The sequence below is a fragment of the Euprymna scolopes genome, chromosome 11 (assembly GCF_053919585.1).
Source record: "Euprymna scolopes isolate OS-2025 chromosome 11, ASM5391958v1, whole genome shotgun sequence".
Classification (NCBI taxonomy): Eukaryota; Metazoa; Mollusca; class Cephalopoda; order Sepiida; family Sepiolidae; genus Euprymna; species Euprymna scolopes.
The window spans coordinates 60,277,206-60,304,396 of NC_136492.1; the positions used below are offsets into that span (position 1 = coordinate 60,277,206).

Consider the following 27,191-nt stretch of genomic DNA (forward strand, 5'->3'; position numbering starts at 1 on the left):
TAGCTAAATTACCATAAACGTATTTTCATACCTTATTACCAAGCTATTTGAGCACAGTTGAAGTAAATACTGAAAATCTATACGTAGTACCTATTTACTATGCCTCCCCATGGGACAAAGTTAGACACCAGGGTCGTTTTTTAACGTGTAGAAAAGGTACAAAAATAAAAAAATTGTCTCAGTCGTGAAGGACTGCTTCTCCACCGAAAGAGAACAAGAAATGTAAGTGCAGCATCCGAAGAACAAATACTACACTTTGATCTTGGCCAATATATACATAGTATATCACATTCCATTATAATATTATTTTTGTATGCATACAATATACAGTAGCGGTCATCATCAGAAGGAACAAAAATTGAATTTATATCTAATTTTAATGCCTAATGGAGAGAACTTGAATGCCTACTGGACACCATCCTCGAGCATCTTCGGTCTCTCTGTATAAGGGTTTGTTCCAGAGACTCTGGCGTGATGATACTTCTCTGTTGAAGTAAATCCTGACCAAATATTCAGAAAGAAAAAATGCTGTGCTATTTCCTCAAACCATCCAGCACGTCCTCTGTGTTGTGGACGGTGGTACGCCTTCTCTTAATAGATGTCAAATTTTAATTTAAGAAAATATAAATTAAAAAAGCGTAAACAATAGGAAACTCATGTAAAAATATGAAATAAAAACAAAAAATACATACTGTGGTACTCAACCCATTTCTACACCAGACAGGAAAACCTTTCTATCTCTGAAAGTGGCACTTCAACCATGACAAAGGCCAACTTGGATTAGCCATCAAGCTTTGATGAAAAACGGTTCTGGCTCCCTATCTCCATTATTTGTAGCAAAAAGATAAATAAAAATAAGAGGCTTAAATGCTCAGCCATGATCAAAAGAAGGTACTATTGTTTGTTATCACTACTTAAGGCTTGAAAATTGCAGCAAATCAAATAACATCCTGACCGATAAGACAAGAGAAACCGATTTACAAGAAGTTTGTTTTTATAATGTTGTAATTTTAACTTCCGGTCCATCTACTAGAGTACTAGTGCACAACTGATTGTACACACGTTTTCCAGGCATCTTTGCAAAGGATGTAAAGTCACCAAATATTAAAATTACCCTCTGTAAATTGAAACAAAAAATTGTAAGCGATGAATATTGCATAGAAAACTGAAAAGAATCACCATTCTATTCAGTTTTCCGGGTGCCCATACTTTCCTGCATTGCATTTCTAAAATATAAAAATCTCTCCATATACGATTAAAGTTTCTTTTGATTTCTAGGACATCCAAAAAATATACTACACTATTCCGGTTATATTTTTGATTGGAGAAATTATATGCTTTGACGATGCAGTTCTATTTGCATATAGATCGATAACCAATCCATTTGGGATTTGGAATTAGTATTTTGGGGGTAGTAGATGTACTGGGGTAGGATTTGATGCTTTGGGGTGGGATTTGATGCTTGAAGAATGCAGTCCTTAATGGCTTAGTGGGGGATGCACTTTTCTCTGCCCTGCAACCTCTCTTGCACAGAAGAGACGTTGCGAGCCTATCCTTGGTTTATCGTAATTTCCATGGCAGGTGCTCGTCTGAACTCCAATCTCTGTTCCCCCCTCGCCAATCTTTCATGAAAAACACCCGTCTAGCTGAATCCACTGTGAAAAATTTCCCCCACTCTTTATCTGTGCCTAAATCAAAACGTGGATTCCATGAACAAAGCTTCTTTCTTAGAACTGCACGCCTGTGGAACTCTGTTCCGTCTGCCTGCTTCCCACCTGACTACAACCTGGATGTCTTCAAGTCCAACGTTAACAAATTCCTAATGAACCGCCCCCTTAAGTAAACACTTCATCAAATCTCCATCCTAACGTACTGTACTTGCAATAACCCTTATCCCTGAGTGGCTTCCGGGCCTTGATAAGTGGTGACCACCATGTAAAAAAAATTTTTTTTTTTTAAGTCCTGCATACATATAGATCGATAACCAGTCCATTTGAGATTCGAAATAATTATTGGGCAGGGGAGTAGTTGTAATCCTTTGCCAGAGGTACGTTGATTTGGAAACCAATTTCTAAAAGTCGTTTAATACATGCCGACATGTGAAACAGTTGTTAAACCAATGATCATCATCATCATTTATATTTCTTAATGTTTAACACGACATTTAATGCCTCGTAATTAAATTAATCATTTTTGATAATATGACTTATTGACATTAAACTTTTACATTAAACATTCCAATATATCAGGTCGGTGCAAAAGTCTTTGCTGCTTTAAAATGCCATATCTAAAATGAAAACCTGTGCATATTTGAAAATCTTTATTCATAAAAATAACGATATTTGCTCTCTTTTAGTTGACTCCATCTATCAACGAGCTTATAAATGTCTCGTTTTTTAAAAGAATTATTTTGGTTTGGATGTGAAATATGAATCTAATCCATGTTCAATCTCCTCTCATGATGGTCACATCAGGTCATCGAAATTGTTTTGTAATCATCGAAGTAAGCGATAATCCGAGGAGCTTGGTCAAGTGAATATGTAGAATGAGACAAGATTTCCCAAGCAAATTCTCCTAAAAATGTTTCATTGATATCACGAGCTGTATCGGCAGCTTTTCGGCCTAATTTGAACTGAAAATAAGAAAATCGTGCAGATTTGAATTTTGTCCATGCTGTCGAAAAGCCTGAAAAAAAAAAATGAATGAAGAGATTAAGTTGTTTTGTTTCATGCTGTGTGAGAATGAGTATTATCATGATGGAAGATAACTTCGTTTCTGTTGCCTAAGTCGTTTTGGGGTTAACACAGGTAAAATATATTGCAGAAAAATATGAATAATGCTTTAATAATCTTTTTAAAAAAGTTATAAATTAATCATGGTGATATATTTAAAGTAATAATAATATGCATAAAATGAATTACAATGGTTTAAAATACCCTTTTCTACAGACCGGTACAAAAGTTTACACCGATCTGATAATTCTTGAACTTAATTATTATTGCATCCCAATATATTCCATAGACCATTCCAATATATTAGGTTGGTGCAAAAACAATATCGTTTTCTCACATATGTTACTTTTATATATCATTTCTGAATTAATTTATTGATATATATAGCCATGTTGTATGTAATTTTGAAGTGCGTTTTTCGCTCTATTGAATTGTTATGTTATCGTTCTTAATCTCTTCATTCATTTTTTTTTTCAGGCTTTTCGACAGCATGGACAAAATTCAAATCTGCACGATTTTCTTATTTGCAGTTCAAATTCGGCCGAAAAGCTGCCGATACAGCTCGTGATATCAATGATGAGTTTGACCCAGGAACCATTAATGAATGTATGGAACAATGTTGGTTCAAGAAATTTCGCAATGGTGACGAGAACCTCGAAGATGAAGACGGTCGCGGCTTGTGGCTGCAGTTGATAACCAACATTTGAAAGCCCTAATGGAAGCCGATCCTCACAAAACCACATGAGAAGTTGCTGTTGAAGTCGAGGTCGACCACTCAACAGTCATTCGCCATTAAAAGCAAATAGGGAAGTCAAAAAAGTTGGATAAATGGGTGCCGCATGAATTGAACAACAATAATTTTTTAAAAATCGTCATTTTGAGGTGTCGTCTATGTTCCTTCTTTGCAACAAAAACGACCCATATCTCAAGAGGATTGTGATGAGATGATGCCGAATCGGCCTCCAATAACTTCATCGCTTCCAGAACTCTGGATTTCTATGCTAATGGGATAAATAAAATTGTTTCTTGTTAACAAAAAATGTGTCGATTCTAATGGCTCTTCAACCTAATATTCGAAATTGGGGTACAATGGGACATCTAGTGTGGAGGAGATAAAAGTTAAATTTTATAGAGGTCTATGAAACCGTTTGCAGAATTGTCGAACCAAATATATGGTGCATAGATATAGCTTTGTGTAGATAGATTAATGCTTGAAATTTACTGACAAGGACAGAAGCATTCATAAAAACGCTATTTACATTTTGGGTCGTAAACATTAGACATTTAGGCGAGTCAAGTGAACCGAATATTAATATTGGCACCTTTTTGGCTATCTACCATATGAAAGTTTAGATCTACTGCCAGGAAATGGAGACTCTTGGGAAACATTTAGGAAATCGACTTTTTGCGGGGAGGGGATAGGTTTATCAGATTGTAGACATTTTTTTTTTTTTTTTTTTTTTTTTGCATATCAAATCACAATCTTACTCATAAAAGTATTTAGTGAAAATCTTGCCAATATGCAGCCACATGATAAGCAGCATGTTGGGGTCGCGTTTTCGTAATGCATAGAGTTTCAGATTATACGAGGATAGGGTGGTCCACTATTGCTTGATTGAATCATATGAGCACTGATATAAAAGGTATGACCCAGAAGTCCACAACATCTTTCCCCTTTTCTCAGGCTTTCTATTGAAGTAGCGACATGCTTACCAAATGCCTTGCTTTTTGACTCTGTTTACCTCCTCCTTTTTGATTTAGTCACAGATAAAATTTGTTTGTCCACTCTTCCTATTTTGTTCAGATAAATTCTGTAACACGAGGCCCTCGTGCACATTTTGGTAAATTCTCTTTTTCATATATCTACACATTAGGAATTGGTTACGTGTCACACATTTTTGTGTATTACTTGTGAGCATGAATAAATCCAGTTATCTCTGTTTGTATAAACTTAGATACGTGTATATGTTTATATATTTATATGGACAGGATTCAATCCTAAACTAATTAACCGATCATCATGGATTTTGGTTGGTAATTTTGGAAAAAAAATTTTATGCTTCAAGTATTTTATATCTTCAGATATTTATTGCATATTTGTTTGTTTTGTAGAGGAAAATTGTTTTTGTTTTTGACTCTGCAGAACATGATTGAGTTTTGCAAAGGGAAAGGAACAAAAATCGATAACACTATTGTTAGGTATATATAAGCCAGAGAGCTAACATCTTCAAAGAGCCTGACCTGATAGCACGATATAGATTTTGGAACACAGCTGCAGAGCATAAAGGATTGTAATGTAAGTTATATTTAGTTTGATTCTGTGTTATGTAAAGGGGACGGAAGCTCTTTGTGAAAATTCAGTAGCCTCCAATTTTTATGAAATTTTATCAGCACATATTAGATGTCAATTAATAAATATTTTCCTAATTTCAGGAAGGGGAGGTATTTTGAAGAGTTTTTATGTGGCATCATCATCATCATCATCTATTTATACAAATATCAAGGATCTTATTAACTCTCTCACGCTATTTTGTCCTATCCCTCATCCCAGATAAGTTTTCATTGGTGCATTGTGAGTTCTCTTGCTGTAGATTCCGTGCGATCTCCCCACTGAACCATATCTATCTTGGCGCCCACAAATTAATCGTCTTAACACTAATATTTACACTTGTGTCTATCATTTCTATCAAGACTATTTCTAAAAATTCTTCCCATCTTCATATATACTAACCTGGGTGCCCGGCATTGCCCGGGTGTTTGGAGGTGTGTGTTGAGGAAAAAAAAAAGTGGCAGTAGGCAGGCAGGCAGGCTCGAACCCGCAAAGGCGGAAAAGAAAGTGAAAGAAAATTTGACATCTTATCACTACTCCATGACGTGACTGGAAGTTCAGAACATTAAAATTAGGCAAAGTTAATCTAACCGATACGATGACTTGCAAAAATGGCTCGCAAAAAATCGACACCTCCTTGTAGAAAACTGCCCCGTTTAGGGTGAAGGAATTAATGTTTTGGGCCAATTTTTCGATATTTGTCGTCCAAGACATCAAAGTTTCAAAATGATACCAAGCTCGTGAAAATCCGTCACTTCTGTTGAAAGTTTTAGGCAGATATACAAACATACATAGATAGATACATACATTTAAACAGACATATATATATATATACACTAGCAGGGAGATCCGACGTTGCCCAGGATTGAATAATGATCAACGAATATTTCACACTCCTATTTTTATTGTCCTCGAAATCCGTGAAATCGCCCGGGAGGAAGCTTCACATTCCTCCATGCAGTAGCTTAGCCCAAAGTATGTTTTTCTACATTGCACTCTAGAGAACCTACTGTGTCATTTATAAAACTATTTTATATAAACTTCTTTCCAGTTGACGAAAAAAAAGCATTAAGAAATTTATGTGCAGACTTTGAATCTAAAGACCACGTTATGCAAAAAAAAAAGATGTTCTATCATTGTTGCTAAGCGACAACATGCAAAAATAGCTTTAATTTTTATTAGGTCGGTGCAAAAGATTTTGCCGATTTAAAATTTCATCTTGAAAATGTAAAACTGTGTTTTCTAAAATCTTCAGTCATAACAATAACGACTTTTGCTCTCTATAAATTGATTTTTATCTCGACGAGCTTATGATTATCTCCCTCGTAAAATTCTTTAGGTTTTTGTGTAAAGTATGAATCTGACTCGTATCCAAGCTCTTCTCGTAATGTCAATCTAAAATCATACAAATCGTTTTGTAATCTTTGAAGTAAATGATAATCTGAAGAAGCTAAGTAAGGAAAATGTACAAGATGGGGCAAGCTTTTCCTACCAAATTCTCCCAGGAGATATTTTGTCAAGCATTATCATGATGGAAGATGACTCTCTTTCTGTTGAATAAAGAAGGTCGTTTTCGAGTCAACATGGCTGAGAATATTGCAAAAATTAAAAAAAAATAAAAATGATAGCCTGAAGGAAAGAGTTATAATTAGGGCTATGACAAGAGACTATTCTTATCATTGTTTTGACTCTCGAGTATATATCCGACACAGTTAATCAATCGAGAATCACATTAGTCTATCTAAAAACATATAAGATATTAACTGACATATACTCAAGAGCCAAAATAATGAAAAGAATATTCTCTTGTCATAGCCCTAATTATAATTTAATCATGGTAATACGTTTAAGAATATGCAAAAAATATATTACAATGGTTTAAAATGCCTCTTTTACAAACTGGTAAAAACTTGTGCACCGATTTGATAAACGTTATCCAACACATGTCAGCATATAAAACGGATGTTAAACTGATGATTACGGTGATGAAGAAGAAGACTAGGTCGTTAAACATAGAAATTATAAAAATGCATTTAATTTATTGAGAGAAAAAAAAATCAGCAGTGGTGTGTTCTTCAATATCTCAAGCACATGGTAACCAGACAAAATGAATTGTCGATATTCTCAAAATTGCCAAACCTTGATTTTAGATCTGTTGCCAGGAAATTGGAAAGTTTTAGGAAATTGACTATTGGGGTTCTATCAGGTCATAAGTTTTTGTTGTTTTTGTTTTTTGTTTTTCTTTTTTTTTTTTCTTGCATATTAAATTACATTTTTATTCATAAAAAAATATTTCTTTGGGAATCGTGCCAATATGCAGGTTAGCGTTTTGTGGTCCACAAAATATCTACAATGTATATCACATTTTATATCTATATAATAAAACTAGAATACCCGTCCAGGGACAGGTAAAATGAATTCGTCAAACAGAACAGTTTTGCACTTTTATTTAATTTTACTCAAGTCGAAGTTCTCAGAAAACAAGGAGCCCCCTTCTTGGGGCTAACACTTGATCTTTATCTGAGATCCATAGATATTCGAATATCACATTAAAGTTCTCCTTTATTTCTCAAACACCGAGTTAGTAAAGAAGTCGAGAACATAATTTTCCTCTTCTCAGTTGACCATTTAAATATATCTCTTTTTAAGTATATCTTTTTTATGGTTTTTTGGTCTTACTGGATTCCATAGCAAAAATTCATCTAGTCTGGTGGAATATCCAGCTTCGTGCTGTTACTTGTGTTTACATCACTTGGAGAAGGTGCACCATTCTTCGTAAAAACCAGTGTCGATTAGCACTATAGAGATCTTATTTGGACTGTGAATGTGATTTGGATTTCAGGGTTTACTTGTAGCAAAAATACAACGCCTCATACAACCTAGCATCACGTGTATTTAAGAACTTTTATCACCACACAAGCAGAAAGGCCCGGCATAAAATCAACAGTAGGTTCTTTGGTATGTGAGTTTATGTTTAGAGCACAATTGAACCATGATACTTGATTTTTTTTTATTTTTAACTTCAAGCTATTATATAAAAATAATTTTATAAAATCAACAGTATGTTTTGTACATTGCAATGCAGACAACAATGTATTGTGGACTAAGTCACTACAGGGAGGCATGTGGTGCTTCCTCCTGGTGTTTCGCAACTAGAGCAGGCAATCAATCGATTTGATTGGAAAATGGGTGATTTCACCAATTTTGATGACAATAAAATATGAGAGGGTGAAACATTCGTTCATCCTCATTCAATCCCAGGCAACGTCGAGTTTCCCTGCTAATTGGTATTATATTTATTTTGGTGCTAATGCACTTACTGATCCGCGCTATTTTTTAAATCGTATTTCCAAGTTTCATTAAAGTCTTAGGATAAGTTTTTTATTCAATTTTAAGGTTAAAGTACAGAATAGGTACAAAACACCCTCTCCTCCCCATCTTAAGAATGGATTTTTAAATAATAACGTTATTATTTCAGCACGGATCAATAAGTGCATGAGTACCTTGATTTTCTTATTATCATTACTATTATTATACTAAATCTGAGTCGATCAACGTTTGTTTCCCAAAGGAATTTTTCCTATATATTTTAGTCACAAAAAATACATGTTAAAATAGTCCTCAAATTATCTGGTGAGTTATGTTTAAAAAAGAAAATTATATTAATTGTTCTAATTAGCTATAGTTTGGAATTAACTCACCAAGTGCACGATTTCTGTCTATTACTCTCCTCCTCCCTAACTTTATGTTATTTAACTACTCCCTGCTCTTATTTCATTTGCTGCCTATCACTCTCACTTAAGTCTCTCTTTCTCTCTCTCTCTCTCTCTCTCTCTCTCTCTCTCTCTCTCTTTCTCTGTTCATAAAAGTAACTTAAAAATTAAGATTAGAATACTCCATTATGAACAACAAAAATATCACCAACAGTAATAATACTATTTAACTGGTAGCTCGAAAAGGAACAAGAGAAAGGGGGTATATAGCAAGCAGAAGGACTAATTTGAGCTTTTGTCTTTTGATTTTTTTTATTATTTTAACTGGTTTAACTTTTAACCGATTTAAAAAATCCTAGCTGAGGTAAACGAGTGACATAATGGGCCACAATTTTCATTAATTTTTGCATAAAAGCCTACATATCGAAACTAGTACAATCTTTATATGAGAATTAAAGAGTTCAGTTTGAAATCCATAGAGATTCCTGAGTTTGACAAGATACACCTACTCCAAATAATGCATCTAGCGCTACCAGACAGGCTGTCTGAAGATATCGGCTTCCTAACTTAAATGCACCAAACATTAATGTTATTGCTTTTTTTTCTTTCCCTTTTCAAAATTCAATCTTGTTCTGCAAAGCCAAAAACAATACTTTTCTCTACAAAACCACCAATGAATAATTATTTTAAGATATAAAGAGCTCGAACAATAAAACTTTTCTTTTGCCCAAAATACCGGATTTTACATTAAAAAACCCGAAAAGGGTTGATATATCGTAACCTATAATATAATTCTCACCTGTCTGTTTAGATGTATGTATGTATGTATGTATGTATGTATGTATGTGTCGGGTCATGTCATATGCTACTGGTATCATGTAACTCAGTACTACCTGCCTCATGGTCGGGTCACCGCCGACTAAACTGGTTCCCCCACCAGACTTGTTTGGTGAGGAGGGCGGCTAGTTTCCCTGAAGGATTAAAAACAAGACCCTTCAAAAGGCAAATGAACCCTTTTTCGGGGTCAACAGCCAACTAGCACCATGTGTGTTTGTGTGTATGTATGTGTGTGCTGGGGTGGAGAGGGCTCCCGTAAGCCGTGGTGAAGGCAACCTTTCTAGGAGAAGCAAATCTCTGATTTAAGAAACCATAAAACGGGAGACCAGTACCCACATTAAGCTGATCTGCAGTTTAACTTGTTGCTGGCTATCTTGTTCTTGCTTGTTGCTGGATATCAACATTTTGAACAGAGAGAGAGAAACTTAGCTGTCATACAAAGCTAAGACTCTGTAACATCACCTGTGTATAGATACTCTCTCAGGCATTTTGGCTCATGGACTTTAAGTGTCTGAGGGAGTGCCACTCGTCTGACAAGACGTTGCAATCATCATGTATGTATGTATGCCATACAGACATAGGCGAAGGATTTTCACGAGATCTGTGTCATTTTGAATCTCGACCCTTCAGACAAAAAATATCGATAAATTGGCCAAAACCATTAATTCCTTCATCCTCAACTTCGTGGTATGGGTTCGAGCCTGCCTGCCTGCCTCTGTCACTTTTTGTTTTCTTTTTTTTTTTTTTTGCTCAACACACCCGGGCAACACCGGGCACCCAAGCTAGTAAAAAAAAAAAAAGAAGAAAGAAAAAAAACAAATAATGCATTTCACCGTTTTGTTGCTTCAGATAATCATCATAAAAGTTGGATGAAAAAAAAGGCAAATTTTTAATAAATGCATGATAAACGATAAGGTATGGTTAACAGATCAGTGAACATGTTGCATAACTGTCGTGGAGTAAGTGGAAGACATCAACATTTTCTTTTTCTAACCCTGACTGATCATCAAAGTATATTTGAAATTAATTAATTTCCTTTATTTCAATATTGCTCGACTTAAAATTAATAAGAAGAAATTTGAATTTTTTTCAGACAGATGAAAGAAAATTGATTTCTCATTTAATTATTATTCAAGAAATTTTAGTGATTAATTATAATCACAATATATGTATATATATATATATATATATATATATATATATATATATATATACACACACACACACATATATATACAGGTATATATATATATATATATATATATATATATATATATATATATACATACGTATATATACAGATATATATATATACACACACATACGTATATATACAAATATATATATATATATATACATACACACACATATATACAGGTGTATATATATATATACATACACACACACACATATATATATACAGGTATATATATATATATATATACATACACATACGTATATATACAGATATATATATATATACACACACATACGTATATATACAGATATATATATATATACATACACACACATATATACAGCTGTATATATATACACAAATATATATACATGTATATACACAAACACACACACACACATATATATATACACGTATATATATGCATACACACATATACACGTATTTATACATATATGTAATTACACATATATATACAGGTATATATACACACACGTGTATATATATATATATACATACATATCTATACAGGTATATATATACACGTATATACACAAACACACACACACATATTTATACACACATATATACATATATGTAATTACACATATATATACATAAATATATATTATACATATATATATATATATATATATATATATATAATCACACACACACACATACATACATATATACCGTGCTTTGGGGTAATTGCGCCAACTAAAAAAAAAGTGCTCTTTATATGCATGGTTGCCAAAAGAGCACTTTTAGCTAGTTAGCGCCACTTACCCCAAAGTACGGTGTGTGTGAGTGTGTGTATATATATATATATATATATATATATATATATATATATATATATATAATATATATAGTGGCGCCAAAAAGAAAGTCCGAACTTGTCGTTTTTCCCACAAATTTAATCTAAATTAAACGTAACTGTTTAAACAATCTATACCTCATTTTATTCGCCTTTTTTTTTATTCCTCTATAATTTTACCAGTTCATATTTGATTTTTATTAGAAGTACCCTAGTGTTTCTTTGATAGAAATGTGGCACTAAATTTCTGACCGTCGGGTTAAGTTATGTGACGTTTTTTTTTTGTGGTGTCTGATGAAAGGGCATACCATGCGTTACAAAAAAATTGTATTAAGCAAAAACAATGAGATTTTTTTTTTTTCATAATGATACCCGTGTAATATTTTCAATAACAAAATGTTTTGTAGACATATGCGGGGCCTTTATAGTTGCTTCTTTTTTACCCGACTTCGCTTCTTTACATCGTCGCAATTTCCAGTGGTGGGGGACACAAGGAGACTAACGTTCTCTTAGCTAATTAACTAATCAGCTAGATGACTTCTTAAACGATTGACGGCTGGAAGGAGACATCGAGGTAACATTTCGCACTTAGCAATTATCTAAGTTTTCTACATTATTGGCCAACTAACTCTTGCAACTCAAGGCAAACTCGCATTGCTGGCAGTGTCTGCCGTACGACGTCCACAGACAAACTGATTTGAAAACTTTTGTTTTCTGTCAATTCGACAACGTAACGTCATTCGTCGTCTCGGCTGTTTTGTCTGTGTTGTTTAGCTTTGACTTTCCATATCATCCAATCCTTAATTCAACCATGACAATGATTCCGCTTTGCAGATTTGAGTTAATATTATGCATTCAGTGTGACCCTTGTCAAAATCTATCTTTAGCTAACTTAATCGCTGCTGACGTAGGTTCCTAATATGTAACACATGGACAGAGTTAGTGGTAAGTTACAGAAAGGTATGTTTTATATGACTTTTAAGGTAAAATTAAATTCAAATTTTATTCTTGTTTAAGTTGATTTCAAATTCAGATTTTAGAACGTTCACATGACAGCTTCCTTACGTTAAGAATAAGTAAGTTGGAAAACACTTTTTAAAGAACATGGTAAGATGATCTAATGGTTATCGTACTTGACTCACTGTCTTTAGGTTTTGGTTTCAATCTCAGCTCGAGTATTTTTTTTTTTTTTTTGCTTACAAGAAGTGAATTGTTTAGAAAAAATAATAAAATGCCACTTGTCTCATGTTGACTTTCACATTGATAGCTTAGATTAAAATGGCCGACATGTTTACGAAGGAACCGAAATGCATTATGGTGGATTAAATTCGTGATTTAATTATTTTTTAAATATACTTTTTATAATTTCGTGTTTTAAGATATCTGTTTAAACAGATTAATAGGTTTCGAGGGGGGGGGTGAATGACAAATAATCAGAGCCAACCTTATTTTTTGATTGTTTACATGTTGCTTTTATACAAATAAAATTGAAACTATCACTGACCCCTAAGTCTGGATGGCAAAACTAAAAACTCCCCAAATCTGTGAGTGTGTTTTGCTTTTTTTTTTTCTTTTTTTTTTTTTTCTTTTGTAGAGTACTGGTAATTTCATTAGAAAGTACGCTTTCTCGTCATTCACTGCACTAAGATATAATGTGATCTAGCCTTTTTTTTTAAGTCAAAAATTTGGTACGACGATTTTCCTAGAGTATCAACATTTGTATATAACTAGTTGGGCATTTCTTTTTTTCATTGGAAAGTGTGTGACCTCGTTTCTTTGTTTTGCAAACAATTTTTTTTACAACAATGAACATTTTTTCGCAATAATAAAAAAATAATCATTAAAATTTATAGTTCTGATCAATCATTATTGAAAGTGTGCGACTTTTTGGCACTTGTGTATTTTGCTTATTATGGACATTTTCTTTTCTTTTCTTTTGCTTGTTTATTTTTGTTATACACTTTTCAATTGTGGTTGTTCAAAACTATTTATAAATTGTATGTCTTACATTTTCATATAATGACAAGTTTCATTCATTTTAGAATTAAAAAAAAATATTTTAATCCAATAAATGCTCAGATAATTGTCTTATTTTGTGCTATTGTATTACTTTAGTGCATTTTTGTTTTTACTTAAAAGTTACGCAAAACTTTGACATTTTCGCATAGGGTCTTATTGATTTGTCTCCCCTTGTTCTGAAAGGAGTTCTTAAAAAATAAAGACAAAAATATTGTGCACAATGACTAAAATGCACAAATGCCAACAGTTTTATTCAGAACTTTCTCTTTATGCTTCTTTCAATCTTACATTTTTTTCTTCATATTTCAGATAAGCCCAGTGAAACCGAGCCATCAAAGAAAGCAAAAAGCAACAGGCCATTACAAAGTGAAAACCTGAAAAGAACAACTCTAAATTCAAGATGGCCGCCACCAAGACCAACAGTGGTTTTTATTTATTCTTCTTGTATGTCACCCTCACAAAGCTTTTGGCTAGTTCAGACTATACACCAAACACAGAAGTGTTCACCGTAGGAGGAGTTCTTAGCTCACGAGAATATCAGCAAATCTTTGAGGAAACAGTGGAGCACATCAACTTAAAGTCTTCCATCCATGGCGTCGCATTCAACTCCACTTCCATTGTTATGAACGCCAACCCGATAAGGTCGGCGTTGTCTATTTGCGAAGACCTCATCCCAAATAGAGTCTATGTAGTCATTGCCAGTCATCCTTTCGAGAGTGAACAATCGCCTATATCTGTGTCATACACCTGCGGTTACTATAATATTCCGGTCATTGGCATATCTTCACGAGAGAGTGTTTACTCCGATAATGTAAGTATCAAAACTATTTATTATGTACATAATAGGAAGATGCCTACTTACCTATTCAAAAATTTTCAAAATATTTTTTTTTTATTTGAACAAAAAAGAAAGCCAGTAGTTTTGTAAAGTACCTATTTACAATGCCTCCCCACGGGACAGAGTTAGACACCAGGGTCGTTTTTTAACGTGGAGAAAAGGTACAAAAAATAAAAAATTGTCTCAGTCGTGAAGGACTGCTCCTCCACCGAAAGAGAACAAGAAATGGAAGTGCAGCATCTGAAGAACAGATACTACACTTTGATCTTGACCAAAAGGCCAAGTTAAGTAACTAACACACAACAAATAAACATGCAAAGTCAGAAAATTGTTCAATTTGATATACAGGGTAACCCGGATATAAGAGACCCGAATATGAGAAAACGGATATAAGAGAGATTTTCTCTGCTCTCAAATTAAAGCCTGTGTTAATGTACAGTGTAACCCGGATATAAGAACCGCAGATATAAGTATAACCCGGATATAAGACAGCTTTAGGAACCGGATAAGGAGTCTCTTATATCCGGGTTACACTGTACATATATTAATAAAATAAATTCAAATATATTGAACTAAAAAACAATATTTTCTTTTAAAGTGCATGGGACATATGCATAATTATTATATATTAAATTATGTAAAAATAAAAAAAAAACTATGTATATTAATCTATGTTAATCGTCTCGCCAGGGGTTCAACAATCACAAGACTGTTGCCCCCCTGGAAAAATGATTAACATCGTCGAAACGTAAATTAATATATATACTAAAACAATACCCGCCCCAGGAGGAGTAAAATTTCACTATACAGTTTTGCATAACTTTTATGTCTCGTTAGGAAGATTAATAATCAATGCTACTAAACCTTATATCTAGATTTCTTATTCCAATTTTGATCAAAATCCATTATATGCTTTTGATTTTAGACAATGTTTTAACTTTAAGGCTAAAGCTTAAGAGGTCTTAAGAAGATATTGAAATTCAGAAAATGTTGCTTAATTTTTGTCCAAAGACTATGGATCAAGTTACATGCAAACTTGAAATATTTTCACTTTCAAACCAAAGATTGTTTCTGTATTATGCCCCCGAATAAACCCTTTAAAATATTCCAAAGGAACTGAAATCTGGAAAATCTCTATATCTATCTATCTATCAAGCTATCTATCTATCTATCTATCTAGCTATCTATCTATTATATTAAAAAAAAAACTTTGTGTGTGTCTGTGTGAGTTCGTTCCTTATGGCCTCGAAAACGACTGAGCCGATTTTTATGAAATTTCACACGAAGTTACTTTGTGTGCCTAGCAGTGTTCTAAGATTTTGTATTAGAATGTCTTCAATAAGAATCGATAATCAAAATAATTTGATGAATGGAGGAACAGTCGATTTTGACCAAAGTTAACACCTTACACAGCCTAGCATCAAAAGTGCATTTGAGAAGCCGAAAGGCCCGACATATAAAATCAACAGTAGGTTCTTTGATATAAGAGGAGCACATTTGAAATGAATGTTTCTATTAAAAGTACAATTGAATTATGATATATATATATATATATAGAGAGAGAGAGAGAGTATATACACGTATACGTTTATATGTATATATATATATATATACACACACACACATGCACACGCATATAAAGTTGAGTTTTTTTCTCACTCTGACATTGATATGAAAAGCCTACTTTTTTATTTTAAAATTATTAAAACGAACTTCTTAATATACTCAGTCATAGATATGCGAGCGACTTCATAAAGGTCAACTAATTTGCATATTCCTTTGCAAAAAAACAAGCGTTAATTAATTATTCATTTATTATGGTTTCTTATTGGTTTCATTTAAGTATACGCTTAATTCTATTCATGCATAGTCTCTATATTGTGCATAATTGCATATAATGTAGGATGAAAACGTTCTAGCACACGGACATTTTCTCTCTCTCTCTCTCTCTCTCTCTCTCTCTCTCTCTCTCTCTTTCTCTCATATATATATATATATATATATATATATATATAAATGTTTAGAGGTACAGAATTTGTATATAGTTTTAAATAAAATACTAGGCGGAAGTTTCTCGAGAGCTCTTTCGGCTATCATCTCGTAAGGAGTAAATCGATAGCAATCTAAATAATATTGTAACGAAAATAAAGAGTTCTATTGGGAAACTTATTAAATGTGCCAACGTACGGGGACATTAATTAAATTTATTTACGTTTAAAAACGATTAAAAATATTGGCACAACGAGAGAGAAAAAAAAAAGCGCTTTTTTTTTTCTTTTCTCCCTCGTTGTGCCAATATTTTTAATCGTTTTTAAACGTAAATAAATTTAATTAATGTCCCAGTACGTTGGCACATTTAATAAGTTTTAAGAAAAAAAAAGCGCTTTTTTTTTTCTCCCTCGTTGTGCCAATATTTTTAATCGTTTTTAAACGTAAATAAATTTAATTAATGTCCCCGTACGTTGGCACATTTAATAAGTTCCCCAATAGAACTCTTTATTTTCGTTACAATATTATTTAGATTGCTATCGATTTACTCCTGACGAGATGATAGCCGAAAGATCTCTCGAGAAACTTCCGCCTAGTATTTTATTTAAAACTATATATATATATATATATATATATACTTTTTATTTGCTTTACATAAGCATTAATATGTCGCTACGCATTCATGAGCATGTTCCGATTAGCCTGTTATAAGTAACTAGAAACCTCATCATGTGATTATTTCTTATACAAAAGTTAAGTCAGTAATAGAAATTTTACTGGAGTTTCGAGCACAAAATTTATCAAGAGGTCACATTATGTGGTATTCAAGATAACGACAGTTAATTTAATGCTAAGTCACATTATATCTTTTTATATGTAAAAATGAAAGAACAAGAAGAAAAAATAGGAGAATAAAAAGCGTATATCAAAATAGAGAGAAAAATAGAGGAAAGAAGAAATGGATAAAGGAAAAGAATGCAAATAATAATATGAAAAAAATAATAAAATCATTGATAATAAAATAATACTCGTAATAATTATAAAAATATTAAAATCTCAAAACTATAACATTTAAGACTACATCGGTAAACCCTTTAAATTGATATATAAATTAAAAAAACAAAGCAGAAACACAAATATATCTTAAAATACCTGTGGGCGTAAGCGACAAAGGTGTCGTTTAAACGGATAGGAAATAGCGAAACAGTACTGAATGTGGATTATAATGCTCCTCACCTTGAGTTGATCATATTGAGAAGTGATACACGAATTACCATTAGCATAAAGCGACGCTCTTTGTGTAAACAAATCGAGCGGAGGTATTTCGGACGATGTCAAAACATCGTTAAATTCACTACTCTTCAGCAGCCGCCAATAGCGTAATGGTTAGGAGCCTTGACTGCCGTACAAACGGTCGGGTTTCAATCCTGGCTTGAGGTAGTTGCCTATCTAGCCGCACTGATGAGCTGTGAAACAGCGAAACAGTACTGTATGTGGATGACTATAAAATGAAATAAATATAAAATGAAATAAAAATTACAATTAAGTTTACAAAGATAATCCAAAATAGCAAACTTAAAATCTATATATATAAAAATGTAATTCTTGGTTCGTTCTAAATCGATAAAACTATATTTCTACATTACCAATTTAATTGAAATTTTCAGAAAATCTATCTGTAAAGTCAAAGAATGTTTGCATGTTATTAAAATAATTTAACATTGCGAATTATAAAAATATTAATTAAAATAAAAATATTTTTCGTAAGTCGTTTCTGCGAGACTGTCCAGTTTTATTTCCGGTAACTTCCGTTTCAACTACTCTCGAATTACAAGATAAGTCAAAAAAAAAAAGTACTCATGCAGAGAGTGATCCATGCTGAAATAATAACGTTATTATTTAAAAAGCCATTCTTAACATGGGGAGGGGAGGGTGTTTTGTACCTATTCTGTACTTTAACCTTACAATTGAATAAAAAACATATAAAACTTTAATTAAACGTGGAAATACGATTTTAAAAAAATAGCGCGGATCACTCTCTGCATTAGCACAAAAACTATTTTTTAAATTTAAATACATTTATGTATCTTACCAATTTTTTAAATGTTAAATTCCTTTATCTTAAGGCTTTTCACTCATCAAACATTGCGTTTTAATTGTTTAGTTTCTTTCACGGCATTGTTTACATAAAAAGTTTGTTTTAACTTTTTCTAAACTGTTTCATTTTCACGACATGCCTCAGCGTATTATAAACACCCTAACCTCTCCATGTTAAAAACGGCTTTCAAAAACTTCGAAAGCCGTTCTTAACATGGGGAGGTTGGGGGGTGTTCATTCCGAAAGCCGTTTTAACATGGGGAGGTTAGGGTGTTTATAATATGCTGGGGCGAGTCATAAAATTAACGAAGTTGATATTTATTATTTATTGAAAAAATTGCTTGAAATTTATTTATTTGACAAAAAATCTTGACAATTCAAAAGAATGTTTAAAATTATTTATTTGTTCGAAAAGAAAAATATTTTATAAAAGTCCAATGTCGCTTTCATTTCAAAATTGTTTTCTTAAAATTATATTTTTTACGCAAACTTTTCAATCAATGTTTTGACAATTATATTTCGATTCCCAGTAAAAAAAAAAAAAACAACCCACTTCTCCGTTAAAAAAAAACAATCATTTAAATTAGTTTGTTATTGGCCTTTCAAAGTTGCTTTAATTTAAAAAAAATGTATAAAAGTATTTATTTGTCCGAAAAAAAAACACACACACACACAAACGAAAAAATAAACAAAAAAAATAATGAATGTTTTGGTTTTAAAATGGCGCTTGCCTAATTTAAACTATAATGAATATGTCATTTCAATTTTCTGTTTTTAATAAAAAAAATGTTCCATGAAAAACTTTCCCGTTCTCATTAATTAAATCGAAACATTTCCAATTAAACAATTATGGATATATGTTCTTTTTTCACTTTCTTTATTTACTTTTTCTCATAGTTCTTTCCCGAAGTTTATTTTTGTTTTATTTTTTCGAATAAATAAATAATTTTAAACATTCTTTTGAATTGTCAAGATTCATTTTCTCCAGTAATATAGGTTTACCAAGTTTCTGGAAGTAATAAATGATAATTTTATTTTAATTTAACGTTTCCGGAAGTAATAAATGTTAATTTTGGTAAATTTATTCTTTCCCTTTCCGGAAGCAATCGTCTCCCCCAGATTTGGATAGCAAGTACGTGAAAAAAAAATGGCGTCTCCAATTTCGGCAAAAAAGGGTAGAAGCACTATTTTATTCATTGTTGATTTATTCAAACAGTCCTTTGGAAAATAAATATTTAAAATAAAGGAGGGGACTCCTTGGGCGTTGAGTTCCATGGCGACCAGTAGAATTGTTTAATGGTCGCTTCCTTAGCACCCCCTTAGTCAAGGCTAACGCATGCGCACGTAACATTTATCATTCATTTACCTACGTTGCCTTGCGCACTTTTACAAACATTATTTATTTATGTTGGCTTAACTCTTTTCATGAATAAAAAAGTAACTAAACCTGAATTTGTCACTTTTACAAACATTTATTTATTTATGTTGGCTTAACTCTTTTCATGAATATTGGAAAAAAGTTTTACTCTTTATGAATATTAAAATAAAAAATGCTACTAAATATTTATTAATAATTTCTCACTTTTACAAACATTTGTAATTCATGTATTTACTTACGTTGGCTTAACTCTTTTCATGAATATTTAAAAAAAAATAACTAAACCATGTATTGATAACTTCTCACTTTTACAGACATTTTTAATTTACATGAGTGGGTAATTTTTGGGGTAAATATTTACATTTAGGTCCACCTCCACGATTTTCTTTTTTAAATGACGACTTTTATTGATAAATAAATTTACTTATCTGCAACGGGCACTGAGCCCCCTCCTTTTTATTTTTAAATGGTATTTTCGGGTGGGTATGCTGACAACAAATATCAGTTAAATTTTGCAAATATTTTTTCACCCACCCCCTTCAAAAATGGTGTTTATTCCGGAAGCCGTTCTTAAGATGAGGAGGTTGGGGGTGATTATAAGGTGGACCTAATCTAAAAAAAAATAAATAATAAAAAAAAAATAATAAATACCAATGATTAAAATAATTTCTCACTTTTAAAACATTTTTACATGCGCACATAAACAACTATTTTTTATTAACTTTTTTTTACCTTTTTATTTTAAAATTAGTAAATTTCAATGAATAGAATAATAAATCATTTATCATTAATATGTGTTTTGGTTTTGTGTTGAATGAAACTTTTTTTTTATTACAACAATAATGAACCAATTTAAATCTTCCGGCATGCGTTTAAGGGTTACGAAATTATCAATAAATCGTCAGTAAATAAAAAATGTTACATGTGCATGCATTAGCCTTGACTAGGGAGAACGACCATTAAATAATTATGCTGGTCGCCATGGAACTCAACGCCCAAGGAGTACCTAAAGTGGCACTTATGCACTTATGTTATCGCGCTATTTTTTAAAATTGTATTTTCACACTAAATTCAAATTTTACAATACCTTTTTCTTTTACTAATTTGTTAGGTGAAAGTACAGATAACCCGGTCGGTTTCTAATGTGTGGAAAATCTAGCTCCCGAAAAAAGGGGTACTCTGGATAGTAACAAAAAAATAAAATTGCCTCAGTCTCGAAAGATTTCTTATTTACTGAACGAGGAAAAAAACGGTGAAGTGTAGTTCACCTTCTGTTTCTTTCCCTCTCTCTCTTCCTCTCTTAATATCTCTCTCTATCCATCTCTCTCTTTCCCTCTCTAAATCTATCTTTCTCTCTATATCACCCTCTCCATCTCTCTTTGAGCCCCTTTCTCTCTCTAACTCCTTCTATCTCTCTCTCCTTTCCTCTGTCTCGCCCACTCTGTTTCTAACTCTCCCCCTCTCTCTGTCTATCTATCAAACCCTTTTATCTCTCTCTATCTCCTTCTCTTTCTCTATTTTCCTCTCATTTTCTCTTTTCTATCTATATATCTTCGTCTCTATCTGTCTATCTCTAATCCCTCATCCTATTTCAGTCTCCTAAATTAATTACACTGAATAAGGCATTGTCAAAACATGGATAAATCCTATTTTAGTCACCTAATTTACTGACTGTGAGAATAGAAGTTATTTGGAAATTACTGCTACCTTGAACAGCACCAGAAGTAACTGGTAAAACCTTTCTAATTAAATTGATTTTGGGCAGCCATTCGGTAACAAAATGACATAGCCTTAGCCCTTGCTGCATGAGGAATACCTTCGACCTTGCTGCCAAGTAAAAGAATTATTTATTCTACTTTGAAACATTCAATTTTTCAAAAATCTCATGTTCGACATCTCCAAAACATCCAATATGGGGAAAATATTGCAGAAATGCAAACTTATTGTTTAGGATGAATGCACAATGGTACGCAAATAATCACTTGAGGCTCTTGGTTGATCCTTGCAAGATTTGCGTGGCAATATCAGACCATTTGGGAATGCAGTAATATTGCTTGCAGGAGATTTCAGACAAATGTTACCTGTTATTCTTCAATTAACACCAGCAGACAGATGAAATAAGTGCTTGCCTCAAATACTCTACTTTCTTGTGCCATGTGAAGACATTAAACTTAATTCAAAATATGCATGATCAGTTGCAGACTGTTCGATCCACACAAATTTTTGCATCACTTGGGGGAAATTGGGTACGGAAAAGTGCCAGCTGATCAGAGATAAGGGCAAAATTCTTTGACTTTTAACTTCTGTAATTTTATTACATCAAAAGAAGAGTTAGTTTAAAAGGTTTTTGCAGATATTCAAATTATAAAAATTTCACTTGACTGAGTGAACGAGCTATTCTTGCAGGTCAATACAAAGACGTCCACCCTATTATTCAATGTAAAATTCCAAGTGAGGTAGTCAAATACAAATCCATTGACACTGTTGTGAAAGCAGATAAAGTGGTTAATTATCCAACAGCTATATTTGCCAGGGATGCCACCGCATGTATTGCAACTGAAATTTGGCGTACTAATTATCATATTATGAAATATAAACCAATCCAAGCTTTGCAATGGCACATGGCTTGCAGTAAAAAAAATTAACAAACAATATCATAGAAACAACAATCATAACAGGACCTTTCACAGATGAATATATCTTCATTTCATGCATTCCGACGATTCCACCCAATACATCATTACACTTTAGGAAATTGTACTTTCCAATTTTATTGTCGTTTGCAATAACCATCAACAAAGCACAGGGAACAATCTTTACAATTGTGTAGCTTACAGTTACACACTGACTGTTTTTTTTAACATGGACAATTTATGTGACGTATTAAAGAGTCACCAAACCAGAAAATCTGTACATCAGCTAAAAAAAATGGAACAACAAAAACTGTGGAAAATTAAACCTATAAGAAACATGCTTTTTCTCATTTTGGAACTTTTTCCATTACACCAATTTGAGCCACAGCAACGCGTGGCAGGGTACAGCTAGTATATTATAGATATTAAGACTTAATATTTATAAAGTAATCCTAACCTTATAGAGTTATTAAATACTGTGCAAGCAAAATCCGATTCCGCATTTTGCTAATTCCTACCTTCTGATGAGAAGGAAAGTATTTCTTTCGAAGCTCCACAGATTAAGGACAATCCACTTAATTTGTGTTTCCTTTTGGAAAATTAAATATGTTTTTAACTCTTCTTGAAATGTTTTAACGTGTTTTATTAATTCTTTGATCCATGTACAAAAAAAAACATTCATAGCTAAAAGTCGCTTAATTTTGAGCATTTCTTTTCTATCCGTCAATAGCTCGAACGGTAACCACATTGTAGCGCTAAATAACGACTGAAGCTGGAGCGCTAAACGTTTTGGTTTCGATTCTAGCTGATGGCATCCAAGCCATAGTGTGTATATATATATATTTTTATAACTTTGGAAATCATTACTATATATTGGATACAATATAATAATCAAGTGAGAATTGGCTCTATAATACGAAATAGGAAACTACGTAAATTAAAATCTATTTATGTGTACCGGGCAACGGCGGGCAATCTAGGAGCAACCTAGGAGCAACAGAGTTTGAAATTTTGTGTTGATAATTATTGTTCCACCCACCTCTCTTTATTAAAAAGGGCATGTTGCTTTTAAATAAACTATGAATTATAAAGTAACGTCTCCCACGTGAGCGTTACTAGAACATATAACCATTTTTTTTAAACAATGTTTTCAAAGAGAAATGTTCGGGGAATAACAGAAACTAAGAGAAGAGGCGGCCGACTCAGTTGGGGGTTGGGGTGTACCAAAATTTCACTTTCCACCCCCAACCCCTCCCTATTCCCACAGTACACCGCACCAGTATGTCTGCCATCGAATCTGATCAATCAATGGTTGAGGATGAATTCAAACACAATTTGCAGGCTTCATCCTGATTGTGTTTGTTACTCACGTTTTCTATGCAATTTTTCATTCTACTAGAAATACCAGACACAAGTAAAAAGGTCTATAATTGACGAAAAAAAAAAATTAAAATTAATGCAAAAATAAAATCAAAAAAAGAAATCCAATAATTTTATTGCACAGCGTTCGTGCGGCTTCCATTGGAATGAACATTGTAATTAGTATTAAAACTGAAGTATTTACTTTTTTTCATACATCGTTGCTTCCCCTTCATCTGTCTGTCAGTCCGTCTCCCCCCCCTCCATCTACATCTCTCTATCTATCTATCTTGCGTCTTTCTTTCTCGCTCTTTCCTCTCGCTGTTTCTGCCTACCCATCTATCAGTCTCCCTTTCTCTCTCGCTCTCTATCTTTCTCAATATAGATATATGCCAAGTTAAAGTATTCAAGAGGCAAACCTCGTGAATTAAAACGAAGTTATTAAGAGTGCTCAATGAAAAAGAGCAAGATATAATATATTTATTTATATAGACAAATAATACATAGACGTTATACTGAACATGCGTTCAGTGATACAATATTGACGTCGCCTGACTAAAAGACTTTTGGTTATTACCGACCAATTGTCTGAAACATTAGCATGTTCAGTGTAGCGATAGCAGTATCAGAATTTGGGGGGAATTTTTGACACCCCTAACAGAAAACTGCGATTAAAATATAGAAAACTCGTAATTTCTCTTTCTAAAGTGGGTTATTTATTTTCTTTATAGAATATGCTTCCAAAATAAACTATTTAAGTTGTTTAAAAAATAATAGAAATATTATTTTTCATTGTTTAAAAAAAAATGTTTACAAAGTACGTGCGTGCGCTCTGTGAAGCCATTTTGTTACGTAGTGAAATCAATTGATTTTTATGAGATGAATATTTTTCAATTTTTAAACTTTAAAAATCTATCAAAATTTTCCTATTCGTTCAATTGTTACGTTTTTTTCAGGGTGAATGTAAAATTTTATGCTCTTTCCGATAAACTAAATATAATATTTTAGACAAACGTTGTTTTATAAATTCACCCCCCCCATTTTGGAATGTCTATGAGAATTTTAATAATTAATCTTGTTCGGCACGTTTTATATATCACAAATTGAAGATAAAACATGAATAAATAAAATACTCAAATTTAAAACAACAAAAAATATCACTTATCTGTAAATTTACCGGTAAAGTCCAAAATTTAAATCCTTCTTTTTTCGATAACCACGTGTTTTTTTTTTGTTTTTTTTTTACGTGGAAGCTTAATTTTTGTTTAGAATGTTCCAGTAATTAATGGTCGATCAGTTTATATTTTTATATTTAATTCCTGGTTTCCTTTTTTTCGATATAAAAAAAGACGAAATCGGATAATGCAGATTTATAGTATAATAAAAAAAAAATTCAGGTATTTCTTTAAGATATTAAAAAAAAAAATAACATTGCATATCTGCGTCATATCGTAATTCGTGTTAATGAAAAAATGAAAACTCCCAGTTTTTTATTTACGATAGCGTAAAGGCACAAAAATAAAAAAAAGGACAAGTGATCTCCCTTAAATCTGTTCATTGCAATGTGGCCATAAAGTGGGTGCCCATTTGACGTCATATCATTATAGAAAAGTGACATCCCACTTTGTGACCATTTGTAAAAATTTTTATCTTGGAAACTACTAGTTTCGTTTGCCGTATATATAAATGGTTATTTCCGTTTTCAGCGCCTCCGAAAACCTTTAAAAGTGGAAAATTTGAAGGAATATAATTCAATATCGAGATTATTAAGGTTTCTGAATTAGTGTTTTTTTACACTTATAGGCCTCCGTACATAAGTAAGAGATAATTTTTCACTTCCGGTGTCGTTACAAGTTGCTTGAAAGCCACGCGTGGTCGCGATGTGTGTTGGAAAAATCCTTCCATTTAAAAAATACATGGATTATAATACATAAATATGAATAAATTCTCATACAGGAAGATTAAAAGAAAGCATATCTTACTCATTAACCAGGTAAGTTCTTTATTTTGCCATTAAAATAATTATCGTAAGATTCAAGTAATGTTATTGTTCAACAATCCGTGTAATGTTAAGTGAAGAAATCGAAGGAAAAATAAATAAAATTGTTTATTTCTCTATTAAAGCTTTTATGATATTAAAATTTGGTCTTTGCTCGTTTTATTGAAATAAAATTTACGGGTTTAAATTACGTTTTACTATTATTAAAATCTGATAGAAATATAGGTGTATATTCAAAATGGCGACTCGCCTGAAAATTTCCCCAAAATTCTGATACTGCTAGTGTAGCGACTATGTAATATTTGTCTGTATAAATAAATATATATTATATTCCTCTCACTGTCTCTTTCTCACTCATTCTTTCTCTCTTTATTTTTCTCTCTTTCCCCCTCTCTAGCTATCTATCCTCCTCTCGCTATTTCTATTCGTCTATCAGTCTCCCTTTCTCTCTTTCTTTTTCTATTTCGTCTCTATCTTTTTCTATTTCGTCTCTATCTATCTATCTATAAGAATAAATAAGCTGTCACACTAGCGAGGGAGGGGGGGGCTCGTCTTTGCCCGGACGTAAAATGCGCTTAAATATGATATTTTAAATTTGTCCAGATTTCGTACTTATTATTATAGAATCGTGATTTTAAAAGTAAAAAAAAAAAGTATTTGGGTGCCATCAGCTAGAATCGAAACTGAAACTGTAGCATTCAAAGCTGGTGACGTTGTCACTGTATCAAAGTGACACGCATATGAACTGATTAAAAATTAAAAAATAAACTAAGATGAATGTACAAAATGTATAACGATTTTTTTTTTTCAATTTTTGAACATATTTTAACCTCTTAAAAACTATTTTAACCGATTAAAGACCCATAAAAGAACGTTCAGTAAAAATCCAATCATTTGAGGCTCCTAGCGTCGCTCTGCAACTTTTAGTTTCGGAGGAGATAGAGTTTGAAAATATGGAGACAGACATATAGCCTTTTATATATTAGACTAGCAGTTCAGCCCAGCTTTGCTCGGGCCCTATGTACTGTTCATAGCTTTTTATATATATATATATATATATATATATATATATATATATATATATATATATATATATATATATATTAAAAGGTTAGACTCATGTCCAGGTAACCTACATCTAAAATTTCAAGTGTTTAGACCCAAAATTGGTCGAGGAGTTTGACAGAGACTGCAAAGGTCAACTTTTTCAACTTCGACCTCTTGCCAGCCAAATTATCGCCTCAAAACTG

General features: G+C 32.5%; 1 protein-coding gene across 9 annotated transcripts in view; it reads left to right on the plus strand.

Annotated features, from left to right (window-relative positions):
- The window catches only part of LOC145287869 (glutamate receptor ionotropic, NMDA 1-like), a 540,534-nt gene that overhangs the window by 285,391 nt on the left and 227,952 nt on the right, over positions 1-27,191 (plus strand). For all 9 annotated transcript variants that reach the window (XM_080135767.1, XM_080135762.1, XM_080135766.1 and 6 more), the window contains one exon: positions 13,958-14,459. In XM_080135767.1, the coding sequence (XP_079991893.1) occupies positions 14,049-14,459 (411 nt within the window). In that variant the 5' untranslated portion in view covers positions 13,958-14,048. The remainder of the gene's footprint in view (positions 1-13,957; positions 14,460-27,191) is intronic.